The sequence below is a fragment of the Borostomias antarcticus genome (genome assembly GCF_949987555.1).
Source record: "Borostomias antarcticus genome assembly, chromosome: 22".
NCBI classification, from domain to species: Eukaryota; Metazoa; Chordata; class Actinopteri; order Stomiiformes; family Stomiidae; genus Borostomias; species Borostomias antarcticus.
This window is the reverse complement of record NC_140255.1, coordinates 19690643-19714703: the sequence shown is the minus strand read 5'-3', so window position 1 is coordinate 19714703 and position 24061 is coordinate 19690643. Positions and strand designations below refer to the sequence as shown.

Genomic DNA, 24061 nt, shown 5'->3' with positions numbered 1-24061 from the left:
GAGTAATGGTACAGTAGGCCTGGCACTGTTCTCTTATAAGTAATGGTACAGTAGGCCTGGCACTGTTCTCTCATGAGTAATGGTACAGTAGGCCTGGCACTGTTCTCTCATGAGTAATGGTACAGTAGGCCTGGCACTGTTCTCTCATGAGTAATGGTACAGTAGGCCTGGCACTGTTCTCTTATAAGTAATGGTACAGTAGGCCTGGCACTGTTCTCTCATGAGTAATGGTACAGTAGGCCTGGCACTGTTCTCTCATGAGTAATGGTACAGTAGGCCTGGCACTGTTCTCTTATGAGTGTAGAATGAAGTTATAGCTATTGATCATTTTCAATGATCTTACATCTCATCTCAAAATTGATCACAAGCCCCAGGCTGCTGTTTCGGCCAAATTGTTATTGTCCACATAACATTGATCATTTTTGTTAATTGCACTTGTTTAACATATCTTTTCAGAGGAGCCTACAGCGTACTTGCTTGTTGTAAGTGATATAAGCTATGTTGCGCAACAATTAAACCATTATACCGGCAGATACAAATAGCAGTGGCCTAAGCAGCCTTTGAGCTGTCACTAATTCTGACCTGATCAGAGTTAACCATTGTTGGGGAGCGGGTAACTATTAAATCATTCATGCACCTAGTGTAGCCAGCCACTTGAACGCCTGTGAAACTTTGTAAGATGTTAATTATTGGATGTTAAGTGGCGTGATCCGCTGACAACCCATCCCTGGTGTGGTCCAATCATGTGGACATGTCAGTAGAAAGGAACAGGGCTGAGATAAACAGGTGGAGATATGAACATTTTCACCAATGGATTGAGTGAAAAGCCTCTTGGGAAGTGGAGTTCCACAGTCTGGTAGGTTCATGAGTTACAGTGAAGAAATCTCAGGATGTTTATTTTGTTACTTCAGGTCAAATATATGATATTGCTTACATACCGTTTACTCTGAGGGTTGATGTGAAAAATAGGAATGTCCGTTTTTGGTAAAAGGTGGAGTAGCTAGGTGTAGGCCTATATGTTACTTTTCCATTGAAAAAGTATGAAATGTTTACCCAAAGCAATAAGCCTATCTTTTATTAATTTGTTGAAACTGGCTATTAGATCCATAATTGTGCATTACCTGCAAACACAAGGTAGTCTACAAAAAAGTATTCCTCCAATGGTTAAAAATCAGTCATGTGAACAACTCAAACACATTTTCAATCTTTCATTTGGAATAAGGACACACAATGTCAAACAATCAATAATATATTTTGTATTATTCAAGTTTATATTCCCAGTATGTAAATTGACAATGTTGTATTTTGCTACATGGTACACTGTAATTCAAATCATCCAACCATATTGATCAGTGTGCCTTGACCAGTCATGCAAGTACAGTATTTGTCTAGAACCTAAATTATGTCAAATAGAACACATTTGAGTCTGAAGCCTTTTCCTTAGGAAAAAGATTAATCCACTGTACCATGCAAGGAGGTAACCGGTAATAATAGCAAACTACAGTTCAAACATATACAAACCCTTCACTGTAGAGACTCAGAAACATATACAACCCTTCACTGTAGAGACTCAGAAACATAAACCCTTCACTGTAGAGACTCAGAAACATAAACCCTTCACTGTAGAGACTCAGAAACATAAACCCTTCACTGTAGAGACTCAGAAACATAAACCCTTCACTGTAGAGACTCAGAAACATATACAACCCTTCACTGTAGAGACTCAGAAACACAAACCCTTCACTGTAGAGACTCAGAAACATAAACCCTTCACTGTAGAGACTCAGAAACATAAACCCTTCACTGTAGAGACTCAGAAACATAAACCCTTCACTGTAGACTCAGAAACATAAACCCTTCACTGTAGAGACTCAGAAACATACAAACCCTTCACTGTAGAGACTCAGAAACATAAACCCTTCACTGTAGAGACTCAGAAACATAAACCCTTCACTGTAGAGACTCAGAAACATACAAACCCTTCTCTGTAGACTCAGGGTTAGTTTTGAGTGGTGCAGAGATGCACAGCTCTTAAGAGAGCAGTCAGACATTTTAACATATCAAACTCGTCATGTAATTTACGTTGTGCATTATCCCATGCTAAGGTGGAGCAGGTTAGGGTAAACATATACTTACCTCAAACATTGTAAAGGTAAATATAAGTTCTTCGACAAGAAATCAATCCAGGAGTCCTAATGGAATATCCTTATGGCATCCATCTTACAGTATTATCCATGACTTCATCGTTTTAACTGAGTATTGTTGGTTAACGTTAATGCCTCTGGTAGTCCTCAACTAATAATTAGTACATACATAATATCTCAATCAATAAATTGCAGCATTATGATAATATGCATGTATAGTACAGGATTTGGCATCTTAATGCCTTTTAATGCCTTTATAGTTGACAGTAAAGAAAAAACTATGTATCCTATTTACAAAAGATTCACTAAATGAATAAGAAATTATGTTTTTTTTTAACTCAAATACATTTTGGTTGCACTGTTTGTCACGTTATTTTATAATTCTATTGAAAAGGACGTTATTATATAGTCATGGCTTTGTACTTTGTACTTTGTACTGATACCTGTATGACTTGTTTTGATCAATACCACTCCCTTCTACTAAAGTTATATCATTTGTTGTTGGGGGAGTTTCAGTCATGGTTAAATAGGAACTACAATGCAGCCTATCACCAAAATACTCTCTCTATCCAACTATTCATAAAATTACTTCTAAACTTAAATATACTCTCAACTTTGATATTAAAAAATCCCCCAGGTCGGACTTCATGAGCAACAAAATACTCTTTGAAAGCAAACTTAAAAACACACGAAGCCAAATGCACAGATTACATGCTGTTGCATAGTAGAGATGTAAATTGCATGAATTCTGACAAACCCCAGATCCCCAAAAACTGGGCAAAACACACAATCTCCAGAGGAGCCACTTCAAACACTCAAAGACGCATTAGCATTGAGTTCTCTTCCCAGAGTTCAACTGCTCAGCTCCCCGCTGACCGACGACGCCGCAGTTGTGATCACGATGAGCAACGTGGGGCCGCGCGGCCTAGTCTGTCAGGTCCAGACACCAGGACTGCTCGCTGCTCTGAGTCTGAACGCCGACGCTAGACCTCTGGGACGACGGACTCCCGCTGTCCCTGCTCTCCGCGGGGCCCCCGTTCCCCAGAAGGCACTCCAGACCGGTGTGTCCCACCGCCGACGGGTCACAGAGGGGGCGCTGGGCGCCGCGGCCCTCGGGAGGGGCGGAGTCCTGGGAGCACACCGACGACAGCCGGAGCGGGGAGGGAGACGCTGGGGACGCGTGGACGGAGAGGTGGGGGTCCGTCGCCGGGAGGCTGCCGCACGCGTCCTGCTGCGTGCGGTCACGACCTGGACCGCCGGCGCCGATGACGGAAACGTCCCCTTGTGCGGGCCTGCTGGGATGGAGGTGGGGTTCATAAGGCAAGTAAAGGTGGGGGTAGGAGCTGGCTGAGGAGTCCAGGAGGCTATGGTTGGACGAGGGGGAACTGGCCAGCAAGCAAGTGTAGTCATCACTGCCACTGGGGGGCTTCGAACACAAGCTAGGCTGGGATTGGCTGATGCTAACCGGGCTAGCGATAGCGTCAAGCCCTCCTGAGTTCCCAAGCAAGGAAGGGCCCTCCCAGGGATGGGGCGTAGAGCTACCGGAGCTTTGACAAGGTCCTTCCCTGGGTGGCGGGTCTGTAGAATGAGATTGGTAGAAGCTAGAGGGCGGTCCCGCGATGGAAAACGGGGGTTGGTAGTGTTCCTCTGGCTGGGTCCCACCAGAGTCCACACCCCCCGGTACCCCGCTGGACATCCACTGCCGTCCGGGGGGGTGGTCGTGGGGGCCATGTCCCTCCAGGCTCCCGGGGTCGTGGTGGAGGTGCAGGCGGGGGGCCGGGTTGTACGCCATGCCGCCGCTGGCCGTGGCGAGGTCAGACACCATGTGGACTCCATACGGGTAGGAGGGGAGTGAGGCGGAGTAGTGGCGCACCGCCACCTGGGCCTGGAGGAGGTGCATCATCTGGTGGAGCTCCTTGGTCAGCTGGGACACTTCCTGGTTCAAGTTGCTCATCTATGGAGAGAGAGGGAGAAGAGTTACATGGATGGGGTGAGTTGATGGGGTCATTTAGCAGGTAGCTCGGCGTCTCCTGCTTAGACTCGCTATGAACTCTTAGGCTCGATATGAACTCTTAGGCTCGATATGAACTCTTAGGCTCGATATGAACTCTTACATACTCTCCTACACTCTCTGCACATAAAAAAAGAGTTGCAGTACTGAAGCACAGGAAGTTCTCAGTTTAGGAAAGTTCTTGTCGGACTGTGTCAGTCAGCCTTCCTCAGAGTTAGCATCTACTGTACGTACAGTACGGCTCCCGCAGTATTCCCTGCAACTCTACAAAATGCCCCGTTTCAGTTTTCACCAGTGAATCACCGAACCCCCGAGGGAGACGAGGAGGCGACAGCTGACACAAATAAGGAGGAGACGAGGAGGAGCGTCGAGCGAAGAGGACGTGGATGAGTTAGGCTGAGCTGTCGCTGGGCTTTCCCAGGTATTGTCGAGTCAGCGCTTTTCCCAGACTTTTCCCCTGCATTGCAGAAGAACCGCCCCCCAGCTGATTAATTAATACTTGCTTCCGACGGCGCCTACCTCCGACCATCTGTAATCCTCGGCCCGCGCACCTGGCGTAGAGTTTGCACCCGAGATATGCAGAGATTCACAGCGCTACTGTACACAAGACAGATGGCAGAGACACTATTTGATCTCACTATCCATGTATCACTGTCGTCTTATAATTAGGGGTTAATCTTTGATGCGGGTCCTTGAAATGAGTTCCGAGTGGATTAATGAACTTGTTCATCAATGAACTCTCTCTCTCTCTCTATGCTAAGATTAAAAGCAACAGAATATGTGTCAAAAAGGTACAAAACAAGAGGAAGCAAAATTGATTAATCAACAAAAGGCTCTGTTAAAAAGGTACGTTTTAAGGCCTCGTTTAAAGTTATCCACAGTCTGCGTTGCCCTCAGATGGTCGGGAGGGGCGTTCCACAGACTGGGAGCAGCCGAGCAGAAAGCCAGACCCCCCATAGTGCGGAGCTTGGTCCTGGGGGGTTTGAGGAGGTTGGTGGCTGCAGAGCGGAGGGTACGTGAGGAGGTCTGGGGGGTAAGGAGTTCCTTGAGGTAGGGGGGGGCATTTCCATGTATGCACTGGTGGGTGAGGAGGGAGACCTTGAACTCAATCCTGAGTGAGGACGGGGGTGATGTGGTCATATTTGCGCCCCCTCATCAGGATCCTAGCAGCGCTGTTCAGGATGTTCTGGAGGTTCAGTAGGCTGCTACTAGGGATCCCGATGAGGAGAGCATTGCACTAGTCCAGCCTGGAGGAGACAAAGGCGTGGACGAGCTTCTCTGCATCTGCCAGGGTGAGTGTGGGACGGAGTTTGGCACCGAGGTTCCTGAGGTGGTAGAAGGACGTTGCACAGCTGTCTGATGTGGGTCTTTTTAGTTGTAAACATGTTTACAACAAAAAAGTTTTTGTTTTTGGGAACATGATGAAATGACAAGGCAACATGAGGAGTTGTATACAAGGCGTGACGGAGGCTTTTGAAATGCATAAAGACCTTAATATTGGTTGTGTCCTTCAGAAGGGAAACGTGTCACAACAACATGACGTTCAACAGTGAAAAGCAGTTGCTGGCCTTGATGGCCTGGAGACAGATGAGGTGTCACTAGGGTACAATGAGCCGGTGGTCTCTCCATGTACCTTTTCGTGGAGTTGACTGAGGGTCTGTTGGACCTCCTCTGTCTCTAACAGCAGGCTGGCCTCCACCTGCCTGGCATCTGTGAGGAGGAGGAGGAGGAGGAGGAGGAGGAGGAGGAGGAGGGGTAAAGACCTTGTTAATTCATTAATTAAAACATTAATTAAATCTTGTATTTTGCATAATTTCTGCCTCTCAGTGTATGTCTCCACCATGTTTAAATAGATATTACATCAGATGTGTCAGGTACTGTTCTGTATGGGCCCCCATACTGTACGATATAACTGTACTAGTCTTACTGCCAGTGGACACAGGTTCTAGTCAAAAAGGACAACGGTATTGGTTCACGGTGTAATGCTGTGTTTATACCGGGCGAGGCGAGAAAATACGCGCCGCCCAGTTCGCCCAATCTCGCCGCGGGATCAATGGGTCGCCGTGCAATCCGCCGCAGAAAGTAAAAAAAAATTGAACTTTTGCCAATGTCGCCGCGCGGCGAATCCCGCCCGCCGCGCCACCGAGTTCGGCGATTCGCACCGCCCCTGCCGCCCGCCGCCCAGTTCGTGCGAATTGTATTGACTTTCTATGTAAACTCGCCGCGCCACAGGAAAAATGTGCATCCGGTGTGAACACAGCATAATACCACAACCCCCCCTGTTAGAGGGCAAGATTCATGAGCCAAATATGATTGATGACAGATTAAAACAAAAGAAGTGCTGGATAAGAGCGCACTGTTCATCTCACATATGGGATACACGCATATGGGAAGAAGGTCGATCAGCCTCAATCCCTACATGGGAAACTGTCATATAACCAACCAGCTTCAAAGACACGGAAGAGAGAGAGATTCCAATCCCAATTCACTGTCAACAGTTAAGATGAGGTAACAACACCCTTCTGTCCCCCGCTTGTCCTTAACTGCATGGGGTCGGTTCCCCTCAACACTTCTAACCTATCAGGTTCCCCCAGAAGGAGAGGGCACCGGGGTATAGTGACCCTGGTTCGACCCCTATCTTAACCTCCGGCCATCTGGTGCCCGGGAGAGCGTCCCCGTGGGTGCGATCAAGGTGGCCGCCACCAGCGTGCGTCTGGGGTTACCTTCAGCTGGACCGCCCGCGGCGCTGGCCGTGGGCCCGCGGCGCTCCGCCCCGTTGAAGACGAAGGTCCGCCCGTTGTCTTCGATGCCGTCGACAAACCTGGCGAGGGGGGGAAAGAGAGGGAGAGGGAGAGAGAGAGAGAGAGAGGGAGGGGAGGGGAGAATAGGGGAGGGGAAAAGTTAAAGTAACGGAAGAGCCTTTTTCAATTATTGTCCACCCCCCGTCGACCCGAAGCTGCCCCTCGCGGGGTTAACCTGAGGCGAGCCACATCACACCTGTCTGGTCCCAGCGACACCGGACTCCTCCGGCCCACTCGGCCGTATTAGCTCGAGGCGCTCGCGAGGCGTGCCCGGTAGCCTGGTGATACATTATGAATATGGATGGCCGGCGTGCGGGGGCGGATCAGGTGCACAGTGAATGATGTAATCACCGTGTTCTGATTACAGATATTATGTAAATGTAAGTCATCAGCAGTAGTTACGCAGGGCTGCTATGCACCCCCTACTACAATTTACAATTACATCCAAAGTGACTTATGATGTTTGCAAGTCAGTGTTTGGGGGTAAGTACCTTGCTCAAGGGCACAATGGTAGGTAATGATTGCGAAGTGGCCTGGCTTTGAACCAGCAACCTTCTGGTCAGGGGGTTAGATGCTCTAACCACTGGGCTCTCTACTATCCCACCATTATTGTTTTGCTGCTTATGCTGTATGCGGTCGGTGTTACGAAGAGCAATTAGGGGACGAAATGTGTTGGAAACCTATTTTTACGTGCTGCGTGATCCATCTATTTTCAGAGATTTCAAAGGAAAAATCTTTTTGGGGGGGGGGGGGGGAATCCAGCTCTTTGAAAATAAGTGTGATAATAAACGCGTACCTGGGACTGAGGTCCATACCTGGGACTGAGGTCCCTACCTGGGACTGAGGTCCGTACCTGGGACTGGGGTCCGTACCTGGGACTGGGGTCCGTACCTGGGACTGGGGTCCGTACCTGGGACTGGGGTCCGTACCTGGGACTGAGGTCCGTACCTGGGACTGAGGTCCATACCTGGGACTGAGGGGCGTACCTGGGACTGAGGTCCGTACCTGGGACTGAGGTCCGTACCTGGGACTGAGGTCCATACCTGGGACTGAGGTCCGTACCTGGGACTGAGGTCCGTACCTGGGACTGAGGGGCGTACCTGGGACTGAGGTCCGTACCTGGGACTGAGGTCCGTACCTGGGACTGAGGTCCGTACCTGGGACTGAGGTCCGTACCTGGGACTGAGGTCCGTACCTGGGACTGAGGTCCGTACCTGGGACTGAGGTCCGTACCTGCGACTGAGGTCCGTACCTGGGACTGAGGTCCTTACCTGGGACTGAGGTCCGTACCTGGGACTGAGGTGCGTACCTGGGACTGAGGTCCGTACCTGGGACTGAGGTGCGTACCTGGGACTGAGGTCCGTACCTGGGACTGAGGTCCGTACCTGGGACTGAGGTCCGTACCTGGGACTGAGGTCCATACCTGGGACTGAGGTCCGTACCTGGGACTGAGGTGCGTACCTGGGACTGAGGTCCTTACCTGGGACTGAGGTCCGTACCTGGGACTGAGGTCCGTACCTGGGACTGAGGTCCGGGGGTCCGGAGCAGCTGAGCGTGGGGATGAGCAGCTTGGTGGGCTTCCTCCCGGCCGCGGTCTCTCCCGAAGGAGAGGGGCTGGTCTGAGGGGGGGCGGTGGTCTCGTGGGCCGGCTGGGGGGAGGGGCTCTGGCTGCGCAGGCTCTGGCTCAGGTTGGGCGAGCGGCAGCGGCGCAGGGCGTTGAACTGGCGCAGCTCGTCGCCCAGCAGGTTCCCCAGGGAGGTGTGGCGGACGGGGCTGCCCAGGCTGGGGAGGAGGAGGCTGCGTCGGGAGCGCGCCGCCGCCGCCGCCGGGGAGAAGCGAAAGCAGTCGTCCGCGTCGTCGCCCCGCGTCTCCACGATGGAGGGCAGCTTGTGTTCGGTCGACACGCCGGCGCGCTGGTGGGCGCAGAACGTACGGCAATCAGCCGGAGGGAGAGCGAAACACTCGCTATGGCTCATGGGAATTCAGGTGACCCAACCCATGTTCGAACAGCTGAACTGAACCCTACTTAACAGCTCAAGGGGAAGCGTGGGAAATGCATTATGGGCAAGCTGGTGGCAAGAAAAACCTGAGCCTAAACTATTGTGGCTCATAAGGCTTCCCATTAGGAGCGCTATTGACCCAGTTAGCAGGCCGACCCCTGGGACCAAGCCGTCCTCTACGCTCCAAATGAGTTTCACCCTGTAGGGGAAGTCCTAGTGCTGCTGCTAACCCCCAGAGCGCCCTACGCCCCAGAAAAACAGGGCTTTACCTTGAAAACACACTCACACCCTTGAAAACTGTACAATTCCGAGCACAAACATAATTCTCCTTACAATCATGTCAGTCCCCCGCCTATATTGAACAGTGCTAGTAGTGGAGCCAGGGGAGAGCACGCTGGAAAGCTATTACCAGTGACGGGCAGGTTGATATGGGGAGAGGCTGCGGAGTGGAGAAAGTCATGATAGCCTGATGCCAGGGGGGGGGTACAGGAGGTATGAGGGACTCACGTGTGGGATCCTGGGCGACCTTGAGAACCTAGTGAGACCCTGTAGAGACAACAATAGCACAGGTGTGATTAGACATTTCCTACGGCAGAAACACACTCCATTATAAAAGCAGGCTTTGAGATTTTACATAGCCTTTTTCTATTCATTTTTAGCATCTGTTTGTCATGCAGGTAGAGTGCATCTATTTTAAGCATAACGTGCAAGATTATGATATGATTTGGATTCGTCTGCAGTGCTTTGCCTTCTGTATTGTTGTTAGCCAATCTCAATCCACTTTCCCAGCGATGCCAGGCGCTGTCATGTAGCCTCCAACCTCCTAATTGGCCCTTTTTGCACTCGGTGGCAGCAGAATTCCAGAAAGAGTTCTTCTTTCCGCTGCCATGGTGGGGAAATTACTAGCAATTTACCGCAACTTCACCTCAATTACCGGCTGAAGTAATGACGTACACGAAGCTGCGTTGGTTTGAGGCAGCACGGCGCCCGTAGACGGCTCCCTCAAGCACGCGGGCGTAACGCCGCAGACGAACATATCTTTCTGATATCAAGATAGTACCGGAAGGCTCTTTTATCTGGTATAAAAGGATATCCGAGGATGAGAACATCCAGTAATGCTGTGTGTGCCTTTGAAGCACGGATGAAACTGGGCATCAGCCAAAAGAGATCAGAAACATCGCCCTAGACTTGCTGCTGCCCGTCTCTCCTCTCCACTGTCATGAAGGGCAACAAGAAATCCATGTTCTACAAGTGGCAGCCTACTTAGAAAAGGGCTTTTTCGCTTTTTGGGAAAATACCAGTATTACCAAAAATATGAGTGTCCTCTGAAGCACATGGGAGTGATTAAGCAGCCAGCACTCATGATCAGCGAGCCAAATGACACAGATGGTTCATCAATATACAGGAACGAACACTACTGTCCTCTGAGACTGAAATAGATTCACAAAGACAAGAATGGAGGATTTCCTCTCCTCGCTCCAGACAGCTCACTACATTGCTGCCTTTGGAATTATAAGCATGTGCGTGTGTGTGTGTGTGTGTGTGCGTGTCTGTGTGTGTGCGTGCGTGTTCCCTGGAATGTGGTGAGGTCAGGGGAGGACCCTGCAGCCATCCTGTGCCTTACAGACATGCTGCAGTGGAACAGGAGTGATTGAAAAGCGTGAGTCGAAGAAAGTGTGTGAAGGTACGTCTTGTATGGGTAATAATTGTGTACACACACACACACACACACACACACACACACACACACAGGTGTTGTGTGGTGTGCGTGACCGAGGAGTGTACTGGTCTCTCAGTCGACAGAAAAGTTATTGCAAGTAGGTTGAGTGTGACGCTGGCCCGGTGTGCACCGCAGGCTACAGGAGCCCGTCTGTGTGGAAGTTGCTGTGTTGAGTCTTACGTTGCAGCCGGTCTGCGGTACTAAGCTCTCTTTCATCCTGTCAGGTTGAGTTCAGGCTTCGCCCCTGGCCCTGCGCCCGCGCCACCACTCTGAGCAGATGGTGAAACGGAGAACTAGAGCACCGCTCGTGTGCTGCACTGTACCCAAAAAACCCTCAGTTCAGAGCCTCTCCTATGACTAGCATTTCTCCTGTACCCCCAAAAACCTTCTTCTATGACTAGCATTTCTCCTGTACCCCCAAAAACCTTCTTCTATGACTAGCATTTCTCCTGTACCCCCCAAAAACCTTCTTCTATGACTAGCATTTCTCCTGTACCCCCCAAAAACCTTCTTCTATGACTAGCATTTCTCCTGTACCCCCAAAAACCTTCTATGACTAGCATTTCTCCTGTACCCCCAAAAACCTTCTTCTATGACTAGCATTTCTCCTGTACCCCCCAAAAACCTTCTATGACTAGCATTTCTCCTGTATCCCCAAAAACCTTCTCCTATGACTAGCATTTCTCCTGTACCCCCAAAAACCTTCTTCTATGACTAGCATTTCTCCTGTACCCCCCAAAAACCTTCTTCTATGACTAGCATTTCTCCTGTACCCCCAAAAACCTTCTATGACTAGCATTTCTCCTGTACCCCCAAAAACCTTCTTCTATGACTAGCATTTCTCCTGTACCCCCCAAAAACCTTCTATGACTAGCATTTCTCCTGTATCCCCAAAAACCTTCTCCTATGACTAGCATTTCTCCTGTACCCCCCAAAAACCCTCAGTTCAAAGCCTCTCCTATGACTAGCATTTCTCCTCACGGTGTGAAGCTGCTGCTAACATTCCATCAATCTGATATGAAGATTTCTTTTCAGGTGCATTTTTTACACCAGACTCCCCTATTACGGCTGTCAGAACAGAAGGGTTGGAGGGGTGGAGTGTGTGTGTGTATGTGTGTGTGTGTGTGTGTGTGTGTGTGTGTATGTGTGTGGGAGGGGGGATCAAATCTACAAATGCAATGCGAGAAAGAACCCATTATGCTTGCTTTCAAAATACTTTCAAATCTACTTCCAGGAACACGAAACAAAATGAGACGACATAATAATAATAATACTGAAAACCCAAATGAAAGACTAATCAGGAGACTGGATAGTGGGAGCAAGTCTGAATGAGTTACAGAGCTGGGATTTATAAAGTCTCTTATTTCTTTGTGAATGTCCTTTTCTTGGCTGTGTTGTCAAACCTGGCGGGATCATATCCTCTATTTGACTGAGATGAATTCCTCCTGACTCTGTCTCCGACTCGTCAGTCAGATGTTGTACTGTAGCTGTTTATTTGTTTTGATGCTTGTTCTCTGCGTGCGCTCAGCGACCCGTGTTTGAACCGTGGTTCCGGGGCTACGGACACGGTGGAGTTTGGACCCGGGGGTCTCACCAGCATTTCTCTCACCAGACTGGCCGAACCACCTCTGTCACAGAGACTCTAGGTCAGTCTGTCACAGAGACCATATACCAACTGTTGTGGGTTGTGTGAGGGTAGGATGTACACCACCTGTCACTCAAGCATAGTAATTTCTGTGACAACGTGGACACGCCCAGCCCCATCAGTCAAGGACTCAAAGAACGCAAACAAGTATTTGGAGTCAAAACTGTTTTTTTTAATCCTTGAAACTTCTGAGGGATGATGGCATTAACATTGCGTGTGTGTATCTTTCACCTCCTGCCTCTCGGCCCTCTCTCAAAGTTTCAATTTCAGTGTTTCAGATTGAGTGTGTGTGTATGTGTGTGTGTGTTTGTTTGTGTGTGTGTGTCTCTCCTTGGCCTTGCTGCCCTCTCTCAAAATGTTAGATTCAAAGTGTGTATGTGTGTGTGTGTGTGTGTGTGTGTGTGTGTGTGTGTGTGTGTGTGTGTGTGTGTGTGTGTGCGTGCGTGCGTGTTTGTGTGTGCACATCTCACCTCTGGCTTTTCCCTCTCTCAAAATGTTAGATTAAAACTGTGTGTGTGTGTGTGTGTGTGTGTGTGTGTACATCTCACCTCTTCCCTCAAAGTGCTAGATTCAAACTGTGTGTGTGTGTGTGTGTGTGTGTGCGTACAGTATGTGTGTATGTGTATGCGTGTGTTTGTATGTGTGTGTGTGTGTGTGTATGTGTATGTGTATATGTGTGTGTATGTGTGTGGGTGTTTGTATGTATGTGTGTGTAGATGAGTTTGTGTGTGTGTGTGTGTGTGTGTGTGTGTGTGTGTGTGTGTGTTTGTGTGTGTGTGTGTGTGTGTGTGTGTGTGTTTGTGTGTGTGTGTGTGTGTGTTTGTGTGTGTGTGTGTGTATTTGTGTGTGTATGTGTGTGGGTGTTTGTATGTATGTGTGTGTAGATGAGTTTGTGTGTGTGTGTGTGTGTGTGTGTGTGTGTGTGTATGTGTGTGTGTATTTGTGTGTGTATGTGTGTGGGTGTTTGTATGTATGTGTGTGTAGATGAGTTTGTGTGTGTGTGTGTGTGTGTGTGTGTGTCTCACCTCTGCGTCGCTGCCCTCCCTCAGGTTGTATGTGAGGTTGTGATGGATGTCTGCGGTGAACAGGCGGGCGTACTCGGGGTACAGCTCCAGCACCTCCCGCAGCGCCCGCACACTGATGTACTGCAGGTCGCAGTAGGTCAGCGCCTTCACGTCCGCGTTGGTCTTCATCACGTGATCCGTGACCGGCAGGTCGGAGCCAATCAGATCCCCCTTCCCTAAATCCCACATGAAGGACAGTAAATGATGTTAGCATATTGCAAAAGCACTGAGAAGTACAAGGCCTTTATTTCCATGGAGACTGCCATATTCTGATACGCGCGAAATCCTTCCAGACAGAGAAGCATAGTGGGAACTACGTAGACCATGATCCTTAGCGAATTATGACTACATTGATGAATTATGACTACATTGACCATGAAACTAAATTAATTTCAGTGTGAAAATCACAACCTCAGTTTTATGCCGAGTAGCCTTTTTTATTAACCTTTATTTATACAGATAAAAACATCTCGTTGAGACATCCTCAAACATCCTTTGCTGTTGTTCTGACTGAGCTCACCTTTCACATTCGCAGGAAATCTCCCGACATGACACAAAATGGATATGAAGACAAAATTCATAGACAGGTGATAACCTTTGCTATTTTTATTCTCAATTTTTAGTATTTTGGGACTGGTGATTTTCCTTTGGCTCTGACTAAAATCTCTTTGGGGGCCAACAAATCCTCTATGCAGCAAAACCCCTGAATGAGTTAATCTACTGGTATATACAGGTTGTTGGGTTAATCTACTGGTATATACAGGTTGTTGGGTTAATCTACTGGTATATACAGGTTGTTGGGTATATACAGGTTGTTGGGTATATACAGGTTGTTGGGTATATACAGGTTGTTGGGTATATACAGGTTGTTGGGTATATACAGGTTGTTGGGTATATACAGGTTGTTGGGTTAATCTACTGGTATATACAGGTTGTTGGGTGGAGCTTAGCTATGAATGAACTGGTATCTTATAGCAATCGCAACAATAAGTCCAAGAAAAGTACATTTCAGAAATGACTTCGATAATATTAAAATCGACTCGCTTTGCCAGACTGGTGTTTGGAGTGAAACGCGACGTGAACCCGCGAGACCAGGATGGGCCTACCGAGGCCGACACTGACCCAGTATAGCCAGCACCATGCTGTCCTTGAGAACCTCCAGGGACCCGGAGCAGACGAAGTAGTTGGCGTGCAGGGCGTCGCCCTGGCGGATCAGGTACTCCCCGGGGGCGCAGAACGACGTCTTGATGTGCAGCGACAGCGAGCGCAGGCAGCCGCGGCTGGCACCCTCGAACACGGGCAGCTGGAGGATGTCCTTGTTCAGGTGCATGGCGATGTCGGCGCGCAGCTCGTCCGGGAAGTCGTGGAGGAGCTGCAGACGGGCGGAGAGAGAGAGAGAGAGAGAGAGAGAGAGAGAGAGAGAGAGAGAGAAGAGAGAGAGAGAGAGAAAGAGAGAGAGAGAGAGAGAGAGAGATGGTGGTGGTGAATACACTGGTATAGGTGTCATGGCGGCGTTGGTGAATGGATTGCTGCCCATGTGCTGTGAAGGAAATGGCTCATTACTGGAAGTGTCTCCTGATCCCAGTGATGACGGGCCCCCGGGCACAGACACGTAAAGGGCCCCTGGGCACAGACACGTAAAGGGCCCCTGGGCACAGACACGTTAAGGGCCCCTGGGCACAGACACGTAAAGGGCCCCTGGGCACAGACACGTTAAGGGCCCCTGGGCACAGACACGTAAAGGGCCCCTGGGCACAGACACGTTAAGGGCCCCTGGGCACAGACACGTAAAGGGCCCCTGGGCACAGACACGTAAAGGGCCCCTGGGCACAGACACGTAAAGGGCCCCTGGGCACAGAGACGTAAAGGGCCCCTGGGCACAGACACGTAAAGGGCCCCTCCACACATTTCATTTATCGCCTTTTTGAATTTGCCCAATGAGACGACATCCAAATCCAATATGAAGATAATTAGAGAAATCTCTTAAAGCAGCTTTACACAGCTCGGTTTTGACTTGAGGGACCTCGTGGGGAGGACTTGCTTTTTGGATTTCTCAACTAGGGGCCCAACACAGTTGAAGGGTCCATATTGCATGGAGTACTCAGCCCCTCTAAAGTACTACAGACAAACACACAAAATGACTAAGCCCTTTAACTATGCGACAAGAAAGGGCCCCCTGAGCTCTTGGGCCCCTGGGCCTGGGCCCGGTACTGAGCTCTTGGGCCCCTGGGCCTGGGCCCGGTACTGAGCTCTTGGGCCCCTGGGCCTGGGCCCGGTACTGAGCTCTTGGGCCCCTGGGCCTGGGCCCGGTAGGCCTGTTCGGTAAAATGTCTTTGCAGTGACGACTATCAACGAAAAACTTAATACAATAATTACTTAACGTGGTACACAGCGTAACATTCCACAGTCCTACTTTCTGGTATATTTGGTTCATGGCGGTTTGTGGGGTGTGCCGCGCCCCCGACCCCGTACCTCATTTGCGTCGATGCCGTTGTTGACTGACCAGGTGGTCTGGAAGTACTCCAGCATGCGCTGCTTGAGCTGCTGGGGCAGCCGGTGCACGCGGATGAAGTCCTTCAGGTCCTTCATGCGCGTGTGGTAGAGCGAGCGGCGCGAGTACATGCGCTGGATGATGGCCGTCACGTTACCGAAGACCACCGCGTGCATCAACGCTGGGGGGGGGGGAGAGAATCAAAGAGTGTACAGTAACAGAGCAGCAAACTCATTTCAACTGTTTGACTTTAGGGGCCGAAAGCTGCTTGATAATGATAATCACTCCGATTTTATAGGACTACATTTTGATTGGATTCGATTTCATCTAATAATTAATTTGATCTCATAATTTGTCTCATAATCATTTATTTGTGTCATTTACACAAGTACACCCTTTGAAATTGACACGATTTTTACAGGAAAAACCATTAGTGAAGATGGGAGCAGCACAAACCCACACACCCACAAATCTAACCAAACCGTAGCACCTCACCTCCCGACTGCCTTGCACTCCCATCTTTGATCTCCCTTTTCCAGTCTCTTATTCATAACGCGAGCCCCACTTCACTGGGCCCATGGTACTGTAGCTTCAAGCCCTTTCCCTGTAGCACGCCCCCCCCCCTGCTGGGCCGAGGGCCCGGGGGGATGTGGGGGGGGGGCGGGGCGCTGGGCGGGGGGCAGCGTCCAGAGAGACTCACCCCCGATGAGCATGGTGCAGATGGAGAAGATCTTCTCGGCGTCCGTGTTGGCGCAGACGTTCCCGAAGCCCACGCTGGTCAGGCTGCTGAGGGTGAAGTAGAGGGCGGCGATGTAGGAGCTGCGGACCGACGGGCCGCCCGCCGTGCTGTTGGCGTACGGCGTCTCCAGCCGCTTGCCCAGCTCGTGGAGCCACCCTGAGGGAGGCGCAGGGATGGCGGGCGGGGCCGAGGAGAAGGGGGTTAAGAGAAGGTCTGGAGCTGCAACTCCATTGTAGTTCTAAACACACACGCAAGTATACCATGCAAGTATGCTTAAGTTTAGACTGCAAGAGTCAGCTCACATACAGTACACCAACACACAAAAATGCAGTAGAGAACTTGCAACTCTTCTGATATGCCCATCATCAAATTCAGTTCAAGTCTGGAGTAGTTAGCACACACGGTGGCTGGTGCTTAGTGAACAGCTGGTGAGGCAGTCTTGAGGGAGTGTGAAGAGGGTAGAACGTGTGATGTGACCAAGATAGATCATCATACTGTAGATGTGTTGATGCCAAAATTAACTTCATATCATATGCCAATGCTCAAACTTAACTACAGTACAACTGCAATTGTGGTGAGGAGGAATAAGCTGTATACTACTGTAGCTATCTGAATATTTACCCAACGTTTGTAAAGGCTACTCTCCAAGTCAAGATTATCAAGAGGTTTTGTCAGAAAATAATAGTTTGTAAGGAATGAAATGTAGGAATTCAAATTCAGTAACGTTATAACAGTGGTTTAGATGGGCAGCTGAAGATACCAAAACGGTAGTGCTGTAGTCTTTGGCCTGGTATGTTGTTAAAGTGAGAAGGTTTTGGCTGCACAGACACTTGCAATATCTGAGTCTAGCCTATAGGTGCTGCGCCATTATAGACAAACGTGTGAAAAGATGATTTTCTGTGGACAACAGTCAGTTCAACTGATTTCACAGTTCTTTCACAAGAGAGTTTGAGGGAGAGGGGTATTGGTTGGCACCGATGCCAGGGTCTAAGGAGTCAGGCAGCTGGCAAGGGACTGGGCCGAATTAGGGTTGGTCCTTCAGGGGCTAGTACAGCCTAGAGGTCATTGCTAGGTGTAACCTACAGTAACATCTTACATTTGAGAGATTTGATATGCTGTAAACCTCTAAAACACACACACACAAGCACACACACACCCCCCCCCACACACACACACACAACACACACACCTCTCCTCCACCCTGTCTCCAATGCCTTCCTGTCCTCCCGTTAGGACACTGTCATGAAGGTATTCTAGCCCCTTGATTGATTGATTGATTTTATTTGAAAGAATGTTCCCCTTCAACCACCTAGTGTACGTCTCACGTTTCCAGACACCCATATCTGCACCGAGGTGCCCTTCAAAAACAACAACGCCCACGCCAACGTTTACCAGAAGACCCGGGTCCCCCCCTCCGACGCACCGATGTCCCAGCTGTCCGGGTCGTTGCTCTCCATCTCCTTGCGGCCGATGATGTACCAGATGCAGGCCATCCAGTGGGCCAGCAGGGCGAACATGGACATGAGCAGGGTCAGCACCATGGCGCTGTACTGGGAGTAGCGGTCCAGCTTCTGGAGCAGGCGCAGCAGCCGGAGCAGACGGACCGTCTTCAGCAGGTGGACCAGGGAGGTCTGGGGGGGGGGGGGGAGAGGGAGAGAGATAGAGAGAGAATTAGACTACACAGGCATTATAACGTCGAACAATACAGCAGTAAGGACAACAACAAGTCCCAGTCAGGAATTGGAGCCAGAGAAGGCTGGACTAGAGGCCGGTCAACATGGTCAGACAGAGTTGTGGTGCAACAGTGACGGTTGGACGCTCTAAAATGGCGATGTCGATAATGTGACCTGCTGAGCGTGAGCCCTGCTCTTCTGAGCCCAGCCCAGCCCAGCCCAGCCCAGCCCATGTACTTTATTCATGCATTTATCCATTATTATCCGTTCTTATGTTTTCTGTTAATCTATTCCAGTCATGACATGCTTTAATTGGGAATGCAGTCTGACTGAGTGAGCTCTGTCTGAATGGACCAGTCTGCTCTCACAGTGGTTCTGTCTGAATGGACCAGTCTCCTCTCACAGTGGCTCTGTCTGAATGGACCAGTCTCCTCTCACAGTGGTTCTGTCTGAATGGACCAGTCTGCTCTCACAGTGGTTCTGTCTGAATGGACCAGTCTCCTCTCACAGTGGCTCTGTCTGAATGGACCAGTCTGCTCTCCCCGTGGCTCTGTCTGAATGGACCAGTCTCCTCTCACGGTGGTTCTGTCTGAATGGACCAGTCTCCTCTCACAGTGGCTCTGTCTGAATGGACCAGTCTCCTCTCCCCGTGGTTCTGTCTGAATGGACCAGTCTGCTCTCACAGTGGTTCTGTCTGAATGGACCAGTCTGCTCTCACGGTGGTTCTGTCTGAATGGACCAGTCTGCTCTCCCCGTGGTTCTGTCTGAATGGACCAGTCTGCTCTCACAGTGGTTCTGTCTGAATGGACCAGTCTCCTCTCACGGTGGTTCTGGTGCTTCTAGTTGACTGTGACAGTGAACAATGAAGACACAGAGTGGAGGGGGTGCAAGGTTGTGTAAGATTTTAAAAACTAGACAAAGATTAGCAAATATAATTATGTTTTCCCAGCTCAAGAGGTTATGTTTCTTTATGAAACTGTGGGCAAGTTATCTTTTCTCTGTCTTGGAAGAGTCCGACCTTTTTGTTGTTGTTGTCAAACGTATCCTTTCATTTTGAGTAGAATCCCTCTAATGAGCTGTACAATGGAAGACCAGCAAGCAGGCCATCACCATTAGAAGCTTGATATTTGCTATTTATGAAGCAGTATTATGCCCCACCATCACTGCTTCCACTGCACAACCCTTCAGTCCAGCCCCCCCACACAATAAATCCCAATTTAAACCCTATCTGTAACATAAACTGTGGACGCAGTGAAGGGTTTTGAGGGGTAAGCACTGTAAACCCCACCCACCTGACACTCCTTAAGGACATTTGCAGCGAGTATTTTTCAGCGATTCCATATCTGACCTATAGGTCAGCACCAAACAGACCAATGGGGGACTTCCTGTAGCCTACCCACCACAGTGATGTTGAAGGCATAGAGGAGGTCGAAGGGCAAGGCGGCTACCAGGTCCACGAAGAACCAGGTGGTGGCGTAGTGGATGCAGATGGACCGCGTCTCGTACACCACCTGACCCGACTGGCTCACGTAGGTGGTGCGGAAGTTCAGGATGATGTCTGAGAAAAGGAGGGGTACTGTATCTCATGTGCCATTGAATAACGGTGACTGCATATTGCCCTAACCCACGCCAACCAACACCAACGTTAGATTGATATGCCATGTTTGTTGGTGACTGTTGGCGTCGGTTGGATGGATTTTGCAGCTGAATTTTAAACTTCCAACATTCTAACAATAACTGCCACGTTTAGAATGTCGGGTGTTGGGTGCTAAAATGCAATGATTGTCAAATTTGTTAATGTGCTAATCCCATCAGTAGCCTACGTTAGCCTATTGTATGGATAGTGGCAGTTTGAATATTCCCTGTAGAACTTTGGAGAGATTGAAATCAATTATTTATCTTGTTGTGAAGCGTTTAAAACTGATAAATATTGTTCTTGTCCTAGTACGACAGCTGTGCTTAGTCAGGTGTCAGAACAGACTGAACAAGCCGTGGTTTCTCATCATCATTACAGACACACAGGCCTTTATTCTACCTCTCACGCGTCTTCCTTTACACACACGCAGTGCAGATACAGCGTTCTTGCACTGACATCCACACGCATTTAACGCCACAGTGCATAACGGTGCATACTACACAGCTCCCATAGGCTACTGATGACTAATCGGCATTTAAAGCATCCAAATACTGTATCAAATCAAATCATACTTTATTTGTGTGGCGCATTTCATACACAGAGGCAACACAATGCGCTTTAAATAGCCTGCTGTATCAGACATATGCCAAGGATAAAATCTAATCCCAGTTTAATATGGTGCTGTGCTGACTGGGAGCAAACAGGCCAACGGCCAATATTAGCTCACGCCACCCGTGTGTGTCATTGAAATTAAAAGTCATGCACATTACAGGATGAAACTTTTCATGGTGGTTTTCTTTGGAATAATGACTATTTCTGTGCGTCTTCTTCACAATCTCCCTTTTTCATTGTACACCAGACTCGCATCACTCTTCATTCACATTCATGAATCAGAGGGCGAGATATGAATCATATCCCTTACTGTCCCCTACAGTATATCCTCACTCCTCTCTCCTAACCTCCTAGGACCTAGGACCTCCTCACCCAGGATGAAGAGCATCTCCACGGCGATGTCACTGACGATGGTGGAGCGCGCGGCGTTGTCCCGCTCGTCGTAGGGCGTGAAGCAGACGTTGTAGGGCACGGTCACGGCCACGTAGAAGGTGGCCAGCAGGATCATCCAGTCCCACAGGGCCTTGGACACGCTGTAGTGGAGCAGGATGAAACGGGACTTCTGCACCGCCGCCACCTTGTACTCCGGCAGGGACGGCTTCTCAAACATGTTCTGGAGAGGGACGGAAGACGCTGGAGGAGTTAGGGGAGAGTGTGTGTGTGTGTGTGTGTGGGGGGGGGGGGTTGAGCTACCTGGGTCTTAATTAGGTCTGCTTTGACATGTTTTGGACAGCGACGGACGTCAAACCTGAAATACAACGACAACAAAAACTGTGACTGACAAATGTCAGATATTATGTTTTACAAGCACAACAAACATGCAGCGTCATTTACTGCTGTGATGTTGAGGGGTCAGGGGTCAGTGGTGTCGAGGTTAAATAAGGACCATGTCTAAACAGCAGGGAAAACTGCTACTGGCTGGTATTGGTAGGCTAGTATTACACAACATGAGGCTGCCAGGGGAGTATCTCAAAGAAACCCTATGACACGGAAATTACAAGAGCTAAATAATACAAGACCTCAAATAATGAATGAATGAATGAATGAATGAATGAATGAATGAATGAATGAATGAATGAATGAATGAATGAATGAATGAATGAATGAATGAATGAATGAATGAATGAATGAATGAATGAATGACCATGGTTCCATCAGGCCCTTAACTGCACAGGAAGTGAAGGGAGATTTACTACAGATGTCAAGATATATTATAATGTGATGATAATGCTTTTCCAAAATAGATGACTCAAATGTCAAAATGTGCACTGGGGAGTTCACGGAAAGCTGATATTTCAATATGCAAAACAGCTCAGCCGTTCAGATGAAAATGTCGACCTCTGCTAGTCCTGGCTGCTCTAGGCTATGTAGGTCCCTGAGCGAGATGTGGGGGGGGGCCCTGAGGAGGCTCCAAGGACAGAGAGAATATTTTGTGTTAGGGCTGTTGGCTAGGATGCTCAGGAGACGGTGATGAAGTTCAATGCCCAGGTGGGAGTTCTGTCAAGAAGACAGAAAGGTGCAAACAAACAAAACAAGGTCCAAATGGGTCCTGGATGAAGGTGGGTTCTGGTTGAGGGTGAGGATGGGTGAGGGTGAGGGTGGGTGAGGGTGAGAGTGGGTCCTGGATGAGGGTGGGTCTGGGATGAGGGTGAGGATGGGTGAGGTTGAGGGTGGGTGAGGATGAGGATGGGTGCTGGGTAAGGGTGGGTGAGGATGAGGATGAGTGCTGGATGAGGGTGGGTGATGATGAGGATGGGTGAGGATGAGGGCGACCGCAGGCCAGCAGGGTGCTGCTGAAACAACACCAACGAGTAAACAGGAAAGATCACACAAACAAACAACAACAAAACAGCTCAGACTGCAGAAGGTTCGGCAGACTACTGTAATACTGGCGCATACCTTTAGTTACCAAAAGGTAAATGGACTGTACTGTATATAGCGCTTTTATCCAAAGCACTTTCCAATGGCCTCTCATTCACCCATTCACGGCAGCTGCCATGCAAGGGTTAGGGTTAACCCTAACCCTAACCCATGCAAGGCGCTAGACTGCTCATTGGGAGCAATTCGGGGACCCAAGGACACTTCGACATGTGGACAGGAGGAGGCGGGATTCGAACCGCCGAGCCTGCGATCATTGGACGACCCACTCTACCTGCTGAGCTACAGTCGCCCCAGGAAGGTATGGTAAGATCTGGGGCCTCATTTATAAACCCTTGGTAAGGATTTGTGTAGCTGTGACAATTTTGGATAATTTACTGCAAAATGAAACTTGACTCAGGCGTTATCAACTGGCTGGGCAACATGAAATTGAGGATGAACTGTGGCCAGCAGAGAGAGATCAGCAGAGAGAGACCAGCAGAGAGAGAGAGAGAGCTGATAAATGACCAACTGTCCATGACTATGAAATCATAGTCTGTAAAACACTTCTATTTCTGGGGGTGGACATATCGCAGATTGGCTTTAATGGATGATAAATGAATAAACGAGAAGGTTCTGGTGTGATGGAGGGGAAAATGACAGTACCCGTGAAGATGACTTTGAAAATGAAATTGCACTTTTCCATCCAGTTTTCTCATCACCCTGAGAATGAAATCTGATTCCTGAACTTGTGAATGTGGTCTCATAAAGGGAAATGAGGAAAGCAGCATATTGACTGAACGCTTTTTGCACAAAAACAACAACAACAACACACACAGTATTCACCAGCCTTCATTGTAAATTTTGATGATGAAATGTAATTGCTGGGGGTGTATAACATTACTGCTGATGAGCTGGAGAAATGAAGAGTCGACAGCTGGTGTAACAAGACCACAGATCTGAGAATGGCACCGCCGCCTGGCACATAACTGCCTTAACATTGTTATGGCGCTAGACGAAGCTATTACCTGCTGTTCCAGAGTAGAGGGAAACATTAAAAAAGGGGGCTAAATGGAGCAGCGATTCAGCAAAGAACAATGTAGCCTGGGTGGAAAACAAGGTTGAGCACGCCGGGGAGCCTGGGTAATGAAGTATTGAATTGAATTTCTATTGTATGTGTCCAGGAGCTGTTATCCCCCAAATGAGACTGGTGGTGGATGGATAGGCTTTACCTAGGGGCATCATTGGGGGAAGGGGCAGCCTTTGCATACATTAGCAGCTGGAAGCATGGTGGACAATGACACATCCACCACTTCTTGTTAGGGCAGAAAGATTGTTCAAATTATCTAGAGAGCAATGACCCTTGACCCATAATGACTGGGTCTACTCTCCGGGTTAAAATGTGCAATTTACAGTCGGAGAAGGAAGGAACGTTTCACAGCTGCTGAACTGCACTTTATTAAGTGTAACCTGAGCAATCCCCCTTAACTACAACCCCCAGCATGCATTGAGCATGTGGAAAAACCATCTGTGGCACAAACAAACATGCCATCCATGGTGTTGTGAAGAGGATGTGTGCTGAAATAGTACAGTATAGTGAACTCTCTAGTGTTACTTGGCAAGTTTGATGAGTCCGTCAATCTGCCAGATGTGTCATAAGCCATGTTT

At 49.1% G+C, this 24061-nt stretch overlaps 1 protein-coding gene across 1 annotated transcript in view; it reads right to left on the bottom strand.

Moving 5' to 3' along the window:
* Positions 1 to 3069: 3069 nt before the first annotated feature.
* Positions 3070 to 24061, bottom strand: part of kcnh4b (potassium voltage-gated channel, subfamily H (eag-related), member 4b) — a gene marked incomplete at both ends in the record, with an annotated part of 46429 nt that continues 25437 nt past the window's right edge. Inside the window, 12 exons of the mRNA XM_084456175.1 lie at positions 3070 to 4098; positions 5789 to 5865; positions 6879 to 6976; positions 8475 to 8869; positions 9464 to 9502; positions 13347 to 13561; positions 14508 to 14757; positions 15858 to 16057; positions 16577 to 16771; positions 18039 to 18246; positions 19689 to 19846; positions 20909 to 21149. Coding sequence (XP_084312301.1) covers positions 3070 to 4098; positions 5789 to 5865; positions 6879 to 6976; positions 8475 to 8869; positions 9464 to 9502; positions 13347 to 13561; positions 14508 to 14757; positions 15858 to 16057; positions 16577 to 16771; positions 18039 to 18246; positions 19689 to 19846; positions 20909 to 21149 — 3105 coding nt within the window. The remainder of the gene's footprint in view (positions 4099 to 5788; positions 5866 to 6878; positions 6977 to 8474; positions 8870 to 9463; positions 9503 to 13346; positions 13562 to 14507; positions 14758 to 15857; positions 16058 to 16576; positions 16772 to 18038; positions 18247 to 19688; positions 19847 to 20908; positions 21150 to 24061) is intronic.